Source organism: Drosophila bipectinata, chromosome XL (genome assembly GCF_030179905.1).
Source record: "Drosophila bipectinata strain 14024-0381.07 chromosome XL, DbipHiC1v2, whole genome shotgun sequence".
NCBI classification, from domain to species: Eukaryota; Metazoa; Arthropoda; class Insecta; order Diptera; family Drosophilidae; genus Drosophila; species Drosophila bipectinata.
Window position 1 is genome coordinate 9,067,412 of NC_091734.1, and position 12,727 is coordinate 9,080,138.

The following is a 12,727-nucleotide window of genomic DNA, read 5'->3' on the forward strand; positions in this document are numbered from 1 at the left end:
ACTTCCGACATGCTATTGAATATCCCATTCCAATAATGAGTGTATTTCTTTATTCGTATTTTTCTAAATAAAAATCCATAACCTTAAGCGTGCCGAACCAGATCAGAGAGTTCCGAGATCGGAGGGAATGTGCCAACCTAGAAACCCTAAATAATTCACAATTCATAATGGAAACGCACGCAACTCTTGGGCAAGATTGGAGGGATTCTCCCCTTCCTTGTCGTATTATTTAGAATTCTTCTGGGCCAAAGCGAATTCGTATTGCATCAACAGTAAATTTTGCATGACGGACCGGATATGTGGACATCTGGTGACCGTCGGAACCTGTGACCTCTGGCCGCTGCTGCTCAGATGTCCTTAGAGGTCCTTTTTGTGGCATGCAGCGATGAGGTAATGCAAAAATCTCCCGCGGCTGCCGAAACGAAGTGTTAAATGAGGCCCAGCGTGTGCCGTGTTGTGGGCTGAAAAAGGTCAATAGGTCAAATGGGTCGCAGAATATTATAATGGGCCCTACCTTCTGAATCGCTTTCGGCACGGTTGCCTAGCGTGCAACCAGCAAGGATCAAGGACCGCATAGCAAGGATAGCAGTGACCAACCAGGAACCAGGATCCAACGGTGTTTCTTTCAATGCTAAATGCTTTCAAAATGCTTTCGACTTGTCCAGGATCTCCACGTTCGTCCACGTCCTTGACGCGACGGGTGCTGGAAGTGCATTGCCAGGAACGTTGCCCAGAAAGGACCCCGGGGCATTAGGAGTGTTAATAGAAAAGTGCCTCCGGCTGATTAGGGATTCTATTGGATTCTACTGATTCTACTGGATCACCGTTTGAGGTGTTGACGAGTCCTTGGAGTCCTAGGAGTCTGGTGAGTTCTTGATGGATCATAAAACTTTGCCAAGGTCCAGGATTTTCGTGACTTTAAGGTCGTTTGGGAAATAAAAGAACGAGTTTCAAATGGACATGAGTTCGTATTTAAAACCTTCCCCATAACTCCCATAAAATTATAGATTCAGATTTTAATTATACAACCTCGGCAACACTTGGCCTTTCAGATTTGATTTGTTTAGAGGGAAGTGTTGACGAAGTGCTGGTCCTGGGAGCAGCCCCCTCTGATTTATTGTGGCTCTACTATTAGGGCCATAAACGATGGCTGGCTGGCTGGCTGGATGGCTGGCCACTTTCATTAGGGCCCGAACTGGCCGAAAGGGGATCTGGGATTTGGAGTCGCAAGCCGCCAAGACTCAAGACTCCGAAGGCTGGAGGAAACTGGAAACCGGTTGGCAGCCGGCACGCGACCTCAGTCGATCGACTCCAGACACCAGACGGAGCAGCTGGAAACCCAAGATCCCCAGTAAACTCTTCCCACTCGATGACAGGGAACACTCACCGCCGAGGCAGCTGCATTTTGAGTTACACTCTCAGTTCCTCTCTCTGGAGTGATTTTCAAGATTCACTCGCAACGAATAAGAGGCTCTCTGAGCTGGATCCTTGAGTGATGCTGTTGCACCTTTTATTTTCGTTTGTTTTTGTTGGAGGGCCCGAAAGGCCGACAGGCCAAAAGGCAGGTAGGTAGATTAAATGCAGGTGAGATCCCAGAGGGCCCGGGATCGGGTCCGGGCCCCTATAAATAGCCCGAACGGCACGGGGAAGGGCATCAGAACGGAGCCAGCGCTCGAGAAGAAATCATCTCTAGAATTTCTCCAAAAAATAAAAACCTAATTCTCTAAATATCGTAACCATGGCTCTGGGAAGCGAGAATCAAACGTCTCTGTTCTACAACGATGACTCCCTGTCGCCGGTGAGCGGTGGCGCGTCCGTTGTCCGGCGGAATGCCCGGGAACGCAACCGCGTCAAGCAGGTCAACAACGGCTTCAGCCAACTCCGGCAGCACATACCGGTGGCCGTGATAGCCGACCTGAGCAACGGTCGTCGCGGCATCGGACCCGGTGCCAACAAGAAACTCAGCAAAGTCAGCACTCTGAAAATGGCAGTCGAATACATCCGCCGACTCCAGAAGCTGATCGACGAGAACGACCAGCAGCAGCAGCAACATCAGCAGCAGCAACTGCAACAGCAACACATGCACTTCCAGCAACAGCAGCAGCAGCAGCAACATTTCTACGCGTGGCAGCAACAATTGCAACTCAGCTCACCCACTGGCAGTGTCAGTTCGTGCAACAGCAACACCAGCAGCAGCAGCAACAGCTCGTCGTACTACACTCCCTCTGCAACATCCGCAACATCTACAACATCGCCTGTTGCCATTTCCACCAAATTGGAAAACAGCTACGAAGATTATCGCAACAACTCCTGCAGTTCCGGCGCCGAGGATGATGACATCCTCGACTACATTTCCCTCTGGCAGGACGATCTTTAAGCAAATCCCAAAGGACCCACCATCCTTTGCTAGTCGCATGCCACACACACACACACACTGCAAACCATTGATTGGCCAACACGAAGTATTACCTCAGCCGCAAAGTATTTATTATCCAAAACTAAAAACATACAACATTTTTTTTTCAACCTGTACAAAGTATTATGTAAGAGAGCGCTGTATGTGCCTGGTTTTTATATAGTTTATAAGACTGTTTAGCCCTAAGATCTAGTTCATAATGGAAGACAATGTAGTTTTAAGAACTTTTTTTTTTTACAAACATGGAGGACATTAAACTGATAATTATAAACGAAATTTTTATGTGATTTTTGCTTTTGGGAGATTGGGAAAATTGGTTTTGGGGAGCTGACTTTTTCTGGCGAGAGGGAGCTGGCGAGAAATCTAAAGGCGTTAAAAAAAAGACACACAGTATTCCAACTGAGACACTCGTACACCCAAAATTTCATGAGGGTACTTGGAAAAAATTAGAAAAATTTAAAAACGATATGTTTAAGCAATGAATGAGGAAAGATGGTACTTGAAGAGCTAATCACAAAATGGTTCTTCAATATCCCTTCGGGTGCGAATTGGCGCACAATTTTAACTGAAATCTGAGTCAATATTTTACGAAAATTCAACCCTTTTTGTTTTTGTGGTAAAATGTATTATTCGAAACAAATTATTCAAAAGAATCAATAAGTATCTGATTAAACAAACCGTTAAGCATTTACAAAAACCCAAGTAAGCAGGGAAAACCGCGGAATTATCCTAACAATTTGTCAAGAAGTTTTGCATAAAAACAATCCAATCAGGCTTGAGTTGGGTTAACTAAAGTAATTTACTTGCTGCATTTCTGCATATTTGCATATTGGCCAAGACCGAGTTATGGGCCAAGTTAATCAGAGGCCAAATGCCGACAATTCCCAGCGATCGATCGATCGATTTGTGTGTTACTTCGCCGCCAATTGTCCTCTACAGGTTGTCCTACGGGTTGTCCTCCAAGCTGTCCTGCAGGCTGTCTCACAGACTTGTCCTCCAGTTGTTGAACTAATTTTGAGTTATTCCAGAAATGCTGGCAAAACAGGCAAACCATGGATACTTCTGCATCTCAGATCGCCCCCGACAAAAGTTGAAGGAATCCGATGGGACTCCACGGCCACATTGCAACGGAAGCTGCTGCGCTGACTTTGTGCAAGATAATCTATTTAAATATATATATATATATTCGAATTAATTTGTATATATAGATATAGTATAGTAGTTTTGTTTTAACCACTTCCTCTTGATCTAGGTATTTTTATTTCTTTGCCATTTTATTGGACATCCGTTGAAATAGCAACTCCCACGCGCATTTCCTGTTTCGGCAACTGAACCTCATTAATAGATAAACGTGTTGGGGTCTACGCACTTCCGTTAATCGGTGGAAGAAGATATATGGCCCTGGCTATAACCGATCCCTGGCTCTTCGGGCCAAAGTTTCCACCTCAATCGATTCGATATGGAGTGCAAATAAAGAAGCGATTCTGCAAAAAAGGTTATACAGCGAGAGAAAATACGGTTTATAAAATTAATAAAAATTTTATTATCGGTTTTGATATAAGAAAGATATTATATAGAGAATAAAATAGCACCATAATGTCAAATAAATACTTATAATATTAATAATCTTTTAAAGAAAATAATTTCAAGTAAGGCTTCTAGGAAGAAACACCTTAAAAAACTTTTAATATTTCCTTATTCTAAATTTTAGTTAAAAAAATATACCTAAAACCCTCTAGCCTATTCTCCAAGTGTTGTATTTTATTTTTAAGACAAAGATCTGTGGCTCTACAAAAATCGAACGGTTCTGAGGACTTCAGGGCACTTCATGGCGCATTTATCGAATTATTATTTCCGGCTTTTTCCTGTTTTTGCATTGCATATGAAGTGGAGTTGGTTCAGGATTGAGGGAGACACCAGGAGGAGGCACAACAAAGGATGGAGATGGGGATGGGGATGAGTATGGATAAGGGCAAAGGGGCATGTGGCAAGTCTCCTCCATTGGCGGTCGATATATGCGACATACGACAATGTCCCGGCGACAGCAAACGGTGCAAAATCGAACGCTTTTTGTGTGAAGTTAATAATACGTTTGACATGGCCCCTAAAAAGGGCCAAAAACGTGGCTAAAACGGGGCTACAACGGCCCAAAACCCGGGGCCATCGAAACGCCATCGAAAATATATGCAGAAATATGTGTATCAGATCCAGTGAGGAGCGAACGACTTGCCAGTTCCCTGGGGCTGTTCCAAAAAAGCCCTCCGGCTTCAGTCAGGCTTCTTTACATGCAAGTTGCTGAGTTGCAAGTGGCTGTGTTGCAAGTGTGTGTGTTGTTGCTTTTTCTGGGCGAATAAATTTATGATTTATTAAGGATGCTCTGATTACAACACAACCGCCTCACGGCCCTCATGGCCCTCACAGCCCTCATGCCTTTCAGACACCACCGTCTGATGCTGACTGATGTCTCGTAAATAACTTTTGCCACAAAAGGGGGCAAGGCGTGCGAGTGCAATGCTGCAACAAGTTGCAACAAGTGAGTTATTTGTTTAACATGAACGCGTTTTTGACTCACAAATGTTGACAAAGAATAATGTAATTTATGTTCGTCCATGACATCTTTCCAAGATTTCTCTGCCCCGAAAGAGATGGCATCACAAGTACCAGAAAGAGTACGAGCTAAGGGCGTGAGAGTGCTAGAAAAGAGACCGCATTGCAATTAGAGATATTCGCACCGATATCCATCGGATAGATTTGTATCTCAAGGAGTGGGCGTATCTGAGAGATGATGCGCCTCTCGGAGACCATCGCGTGCACATTTGTCCACATAATTGTGATGTTATGCAACTTCATGCGAAATACAAGTGCAACATTGTTGAAATAATAAAAAGGTATCCGCCCCCACAAAGGTGCACTTGTCCCGATGCCGCACTTGTCTCGTAAAATACTGTCCTTCTTGTTCTCATTGTTATAGATTTTTCCTTTTAGGTTTTCCTTTTTTTTTCCTTTCTAGTATTTTTCCCCCATCCTGGCAATTAAAAACGCCTACCACAGGATACTCACGAACAAGGACAATTGCGTGAGCATCCTGAAGTTTTCTTTAGTTAAGCTGATTATTTTTTTGACAATGCAGCTGAAATGATAATGATACCTTTTTTTTCTTATAGAGGGGATTACTTTTTTTCTATCTATGTAGGTTCCAGGCTATTAAATAATTATTAACAAAAATTATATATATGAAACGGATTACTTTTTCTTTCACTTTCTTTATCCCTCATGTGTATTTTTTTCTTCATTGACAAAAGAAATAAATAAATTCCCGAAAAAAAACTTTGGAAATGTCTTAATTACCACTTGAAAATGTCTCAATTCCACCGCAAGGCTTTCACTTTGCCAAATTATTTAAATGAATTACCCGAGCGGCAGCGGCAAAAGTCAAAAGGGTTCTGGCTTCTGTTAATTATAGAGAAGTGGCTTTCTTTAATTGCCAGAAAGTAAACAATTGGGGCCACTTTCCAGTCACTCACCAGAACTCATCCAAGATCCAGACCAAGAAATAAACAGAAATTAAGGTTAATAGGCTAGAAGCCATCAGAAGTGTTTCATATTTTTTTTTTTGCATATTTTTTTATATAGTAATGCTTTTAAGTCCCCCTCCCTCGAGGTTTTTTATAATCAAATTTATGACATTTAATTGGATCAGAAAAAGAGCTGAGAACAACCAAAGGCCCAGGGGAGGACTAGAAGAAGACGCGTGGCAGCAAAAATATAAAGTTTTCAAAAATAAATGCATTCCGTCAGAGGGCACTGGGAAGCCCATTCACTGCGTGACTGGACTAATTAGTCGCAATGCATTTTATATATATATTTTTATACATATATATATATATTTTTATATATCTCATCCCCTCTCGAAATTCACTTTTGATTTCATATGCATTTCATCAAATTGCCGCTGCGCACGCGCATGCCACAAGGTACAAGAAGAGCTACAAAAAAAAACGACTGCCAGATAAGACCGACGAGACCTTGGTTTGATTTGAAAATTACTCAAAAATAAAAAATTTATAAAAAAGCAAAAAACTCTAAAAAAAATATAAAGAAAAAAAAACTAAATAAAGCTTCAGCCAAAAAAAACAACAAAACTGCAGAAAACAGCAAAAACGGGTTGCAACGTTGCCAATTAAATGTGGTCCAGTCTGTGTCTCCTCCAGCCCCGTAACCCCCCAACTGGTAGACCGATATGAAGCCCCGAAATCCCCCTCGGAATCCCCATAGCCCAGCAAAACCCAGTCTGCGGGTTTCGTTGTCATTGCCGCCGCGGTTTACTTCAAATGGGAGACGCGCGCGTCCAGCGCCAAAATGGCAATCTTTTTGAAATTTATGATGAAAAAATGAACACTGTCGCTTTTTTGAACATTTTAATTATACACATACAGAAGCACACGACTTGCCACGATATATCGTATCGTATATACATATATATATTATTTTTGGGAAGTGAAAAAGATTTTTTGAAAGATACCAATATGTTACACGGCGCCCTCACTTGACTGGTAGCTGAAGGCACTGTAATAAAATGTTAGTTTTGGTTTCATAGATTTTAAAGATTATATGATTTTTGCAACAATTTTCGATAATATTAAAAATTAAAAAATTGTATCGTTGTATTCAACCTAGAATCATTTATAAAAATTATGAAAACATCGTAGTACATCTTTTTATTTTTAAAAATCCTTGCCTTCAAAAATATACCTATAACTGAAATTAAATCTCTGAAATATTCATAACCACCTGTGATTTGTTCAAGTGTTGCTTTTTGGTGGAAATTCGAGTATAGAAATTACCGATTCCGGGCAAGTCAAGTGAAGTGAGCTCGGCTCGGCTGTCCGGGCGTTTGGCGAGTAATTAATAAATTCGCAACGCTGCCACAGGATATTTGCATAAGAAATTATGGCAATGAAATGTTATGACCGCGCCCGTGACAGACGACTTGGAAGTAGTCCAATATTTTTGGGGGCACTACTTCTGGACGAGGCATCAAGGTCAGTCGAATTGCGGCCACTTTGAAGCTCCTTCCATTGAAGATGCCATAATGGCAATGAAAATTGCATAAGCCAGTTGGGTTTTCTTTGGTTTTATATATATTTTGTTTTGTTTTTAAAGGATATATAGCCTCCAGCTGAGTGCTGATGAACAGAGAGAGAGAGAGAGAGACAGTTAGTCTCCGGTCGACAGTTATGCATATAATTTTTCAGATGGACAATTGTTCTGGCACACAGGATAGCCCACAGGACACTCAGCGTGTGGCGAATGTCCGAGAAACCGATTGGCACAAACAAACGCATCCTTTTGCACGTGTCTCCAGGATCAAACAAGGGCAAGAAGAAGTGGTGGGAGTTTTGCAATTCCTGTCACCCATTGTCCTGCCAACAATTGATAATAAAAAGTAGTCAACGCAAATTACATAAGGCTCTCTAAGGATCTGACAGGACACAGGCCAAAAGTAGGAAAGGAATTCTTGTGTTTGGGCGTTTGTGTAAGCCTCTTCAGAGGTTGCGCCCTCCCGAAAATGTGATTCTAATTGACCCCGGACTCCGGAGCCCAGACCCCGAGTCCTATGTCCTGTATTCTATTCTTTCCTTCCAGGGGCCTTTCTTCCTTTCCGGCCAGGACACGCGGCAGGAGCAGAAGCCACAGCCGTCATCAAGCCGGCACTTTCAAGTTGCCAATGTCTTCGGTGGAAAGTCAGTGGGTAGCCCCTCCATTGAATGTCTATTAAGGAGCAAAAATCCATCCAAAGTTTCTCCAGAAAAACTACCAACTAAATGGCCCAAAAAAAATCAAAGGCGGATTCCGCAAGCGCCGCTTGGTTTTGAAATCTATTTAAAATTTATTTTAATATTTAAGAGAGTGTTCTTTGAAAATTAGTGCAACTGTTGCCTTTAGCCACCCCTAAAGGTATTTTAAATATTTTTGCTAATCTGGGCTAACCTTATACATGCCCATATACTTTTATATCCACTATAGCACCTACAGTAGAACCTCCCCCAAAATAAATCCCAAACGACCTGAGCGACGTGCGTGTGAATCTATTAAGCCAGCAGCCGTCAGAGACCAAAGGCCAGAGAGATCCTCCACCTGGTATACGAAAATTCAATTAAGCAAATCGAACGCATTCGGAATCGATTTCGATGCAGAGTAGTAGAGCGTTTCTACGAAAAAGTCCTTCCTTAATGGGCACAGGTGAGTCGAAAGAGTGGTGTGAAAAATTCCACAACAAACTCGGAGATCGGGGAGCGGGATGTGGCGAAAAAAGGGTTTTTATTTTTCGAGGGTCTGATTGTTATGCTGATGAGCTGTTGATCGTTTTTGAAAAAAAATAAAACACTAAGAGCGGAAAAATATTATATCCTGGAGGCGTAGAAATCAATTTCGAGTCAGTGGGATCGATCGAAAATCTGTTGCTTGTCTGGGATCGGGATTTTGATTTTTTGATGTGGGTGCGATCTGAGGCACTTCCTCTATTCCAGTTATTTTCTGACGTTTTGTGTTGGTTTAGCTGTGAAAACCGCTAGCTGTCTTCCCATTCGATTCGATTTCCGGTTTCCGCAAAGGCTTATGCAAATATTTGGCCAACGGACTGGGTAGAACCAAAAAAATCCGCTAGTTCGGATAAACATCCTGAATCCTTGGAGCATAATATCCAAAAAGAATCACCCTTAGCCGTGGGAATCGATTTTCATCGGTGTCATTAGCGGCTAAAAAAAAGGAGGGGGCGTGCAAGCGTTCAAGGACAATGAGTCCTGTATGACCTAACAAGCATCCTTGCGGCTAGGATCAAACATCAAAGGAAACCGCCTGCACCTGATCCGCCACAAAAAGGTGCTAAATGGGGCGTACTAATGAGATCAATTCGACAACAATCAAAAAGAGAAAGAATTGTATAAAAAAAAGGAGAAATGTATCGAGGAATGGAGAAATTTATATGAAACCCATGAAATCGAACACAAAGCCGCTAGGATAACAGCCAGGATCATTCAGAGCCAGTCAATTGGATAATCGTGAATAATGACTTTATCCTTGCCGCCTTGAAAAGCCTTTGACTTGTGCAACAAGTTATCCAACAATTAAGGTTCAAACACCATTGTCAGAGGACTAATTTTATTGAGACTAGAATAATATGTAGAAAATTAATGGAAATTTATGGCTTTCCCTTATTATTAATTGCATTAATAATCATTTTTTTAAAGGCAATCCGCTCACTTGTCACCCGACCACTCAACAGCTTCTTAGTTCGATCGGAGACGACTGGGACCTGTCAGTAAGCGGCTCGGCCGCGGATTAGTGTCGATCACTCGCGGTGGCGATCTTGTAAGCTTGCGGCTTTTGGGGGCAGTCAACAAGCAACTGGACACGAAAGCCACCCAGCGAGGAATCAGCGGGCTATCATCGACTTGGGAAACTAAATAGTTGGCGATTTCAGCGTGTATTTGTGTGGCGGGGCACACTGGAACACGTTTTTATACCTGGTACTTTGAAAAGTAAAGAATCTAATGCTTATACTTAAGATAGCTAAGAAATCTTGTAATTTAAACTAAATATTGCTTATTTAAGTATTTATCTTGGAGAACTAAAAATATAGTCTGCATATATTGGACTTAATTACTTATACCCGGTACTAGGGAAAGAACAATTTTGATAAAAAATCAAGCTCCATATAAGGTCTTCAAAAAAACTCCCAAAAAAACTTGTAATTTTTGTTGAAACAAAAAATAAAATTCCATTTAAAATTATCATATCATTAAAGGCGAAAAAAAACTACAACTGGAGGGCTGACCGCATGATCAGGAAGGAGAGCTCAAGAACCGGCACGGATCACTTGATTTCTTTTGATTTTTTGCCAAGTCAGCGAGGTGCGAGATCGTTTAACGCCTCACCCCGACTCCGACTCCAAATAGGAATTTCCAGGACGAGTTTTCGCGTTAATTGGAGGAGGGCGGTAGAGTGCGGGTCGCGTCGGCGGCAGGATTCGTTAGCACATTTGCGGTTGTTGGCGGGATAACAAGGATATGCCACTGGACTTCCAAAAAAGGCGGCTGCCTACAAAGGCAAAAACTGAAAGAAAACGAAAAAAAAAAGTCGCGCCACTTGTTAGCTCAGGCTCTTGGCCTCTTGGGCTCTTGGAATTTGAAAATGCAACATAATTGCGCTGATTATGAGGCCGGTGCACCATAAATGCCATTAACAAGCCATCTCGGCCTTCCGAGAACGCCGTATCCCCCACTCCCTATGACTTCGCTTCCACTCTCCACCACTTGCTCTTTAAAAGATATACCCTTTCGCGACCGGGAGAAAAGAAAGTGAAACGTGAGGAATCCTTGAGGGGCGAACGCAGCGGGCGTGCCACATTCGAAATTGTTTACAAAACGTTTGTGCCGCTGCCTCAAAATCCTTAAACAAAAAATTGAACAAAATTATAAAAATTCTACAACCGCAACTAGGACTCGAATTAGGGACTATCTCTGGCTTAGATCTATGATTTTTTGTGGGCGTGTGACTATTTTTATTATTTTGATTCGATCGGGATTAGAACTTTCACCATTTCACCAAATAAAGCAATAAATTCTTAAGTGTTGACATTGATTTAGTCCTGGGCTTGGCGAGGACTAAAGGAGGTGCGACTGGAAAATTTATGATTTAATTATTGTTTTGGTCCTTGGGACCGAGTTGGCGGCGCTCCCGCTGCGCACTAAACGCTCTCTAATGGCCAAATGACCAAATGGCCAGAACATCAAAGGCCCAAAGGCATCAGAGTGGCATTGGAGGCCTGAGGCCAAGATCCTGAGTGGTCAGCGGATGCATAAATCGATATGAAAATCACCAATTATCTTATGCAATACTGCGACAGTTCTTGGAGCCAGGCAGGAGCTGGAAAAGGAGGAGGAGTGTGTGGAGCTTTGTAGACTCTATAGAGTCTCTGGGTTCTTATAAACATTGACAACTTGTCGCGAATCGGGCATCGCGAAGAGATGGCCGAGAATCTTGAACGACCGAGAGCCTGGCATGATGATATACAATAATCGGGCAGCGGCAGCGATCAGAACATTGCGCTAAACGAGCAACTAACCAGAAGAGGAACGAGTTTAAATCCCAGAATGCATTGGGCTTTTGGGTGGAGAAAAAATACTTGGAATTGGAGACAATCTGATGCTCTAAAAAAGATATTTTTAAATAGAAGTTATATAAGAAAATATATATTTAAAAAATAATAATAAGACCAGAAACGCTGCATCTTTGTATTTATTTTTAAAGCTTGGCTTCACTATTTTCCTACTAAAACCTAATTAAAAACCTAATAGATTTATTTAACATATATATATATTTTTTTAAGAAAGCCAACTTATGTGAAAAATTTAAGACCTACATACTCTCAATACTCTAACCAAAAATCAGAGCATCTTCGATCCGCTTTCAATGGTCAATGATGCAAATGGCAGCTCGGCAGAACGATAACCAGCCATGTCCCATGTCCAATGGCCAATGTCCAATCTTCGGAGCCACAAAGATGAGATGAGGCTGCCACAAAAGCCCGTTAGTGCGGAGGAGAACGATGATGATGAGCTGGTCAGTGGCCCTTTACTGGAGACGGAAGACTGAAAGACATGGCGAGCTTGACCAGCTTGGCAGACTGGTAGATTGGAGGAGATTCCGCGATGCGTTCATTTCCCTCTCAACGCAATTCGACTCGGCTCAAATATACAATGATATAATAAATTGAATGACATTCATAAATAAACAATATATAGCAGAAGACTGAGGCCTGCCTCTGGGGTATCTGGCTTTCTTCTGTGTAGCCTGTGGCCTGTGTAGCCTGTAGCCTGAAGACTGGGGTCTACTTACAGCTTCTCGGGTAGCGTAATGAAGACATTAAAAACTTTTGCTGTTGCTGCTGTTCTGCTGATGATTCCCAGTTGCAAGATTTTTTTTCTCACAGTTTCGCAAGTTGTGGGAGCCCCAAAGTGGATTCTTTCCCCTTTTTGCAGGTATTACATGCAAAAACAACAAAAACATCCCAGTATCGGAAAGGGAAAAAGCCTACAGAGTACAGCAACTTGAACATCATTATCAACAATAACAAGAAGCAAGTGCGCGCCCACCCAAATGACTAAAAATCCTCAAGAATACGTATATAGTACGTATATATTTTGGGGTACACACCGGTAGCCATGAGGTAATCCAGTTTGCCGCCAGGATGATGGGGTAAAATCCAATGCCGGACTAAACCAAACTGATGTCTCATTTAACTAAGCA

The 12,727-nt window shown here is 42.2% G+C and overlaps 1 protein-coding gene across 1 annotated transcript; it reads left to right on the plus strand.

Moving 5' to 3' along the window:
• Positions 1 to 1,670: 1,670 nt before the first annotated feature.
• Positions 1,671 to 2,652, plus strand: ac (achaete). The gene has a single exon (XM_017251066.3). It carries the CDS (start codon positions 1,739 to 1,741, stop codon positions 2,375 to 2,377), a length of 639 nt encoding a protein of 212 aa, XP_017106555.1. The 5' UTR covers positions 1,671 to 1,738; the 3' UTR covers positions 2,378 to 2,652.
• The last annotated feature ends 10,075 nt before the right edge of the window (positions 2,653 to 12,727 follow it).

Excerpts from the sequence above, each read along its gene's own strand:
- ac (XM_017251066.3), top strand. The coding sequence starts at position 1,739 with ATGGCTCTGGGAAGCGAGAATCAAACGTCTCTGTTCTACAACGATGAC.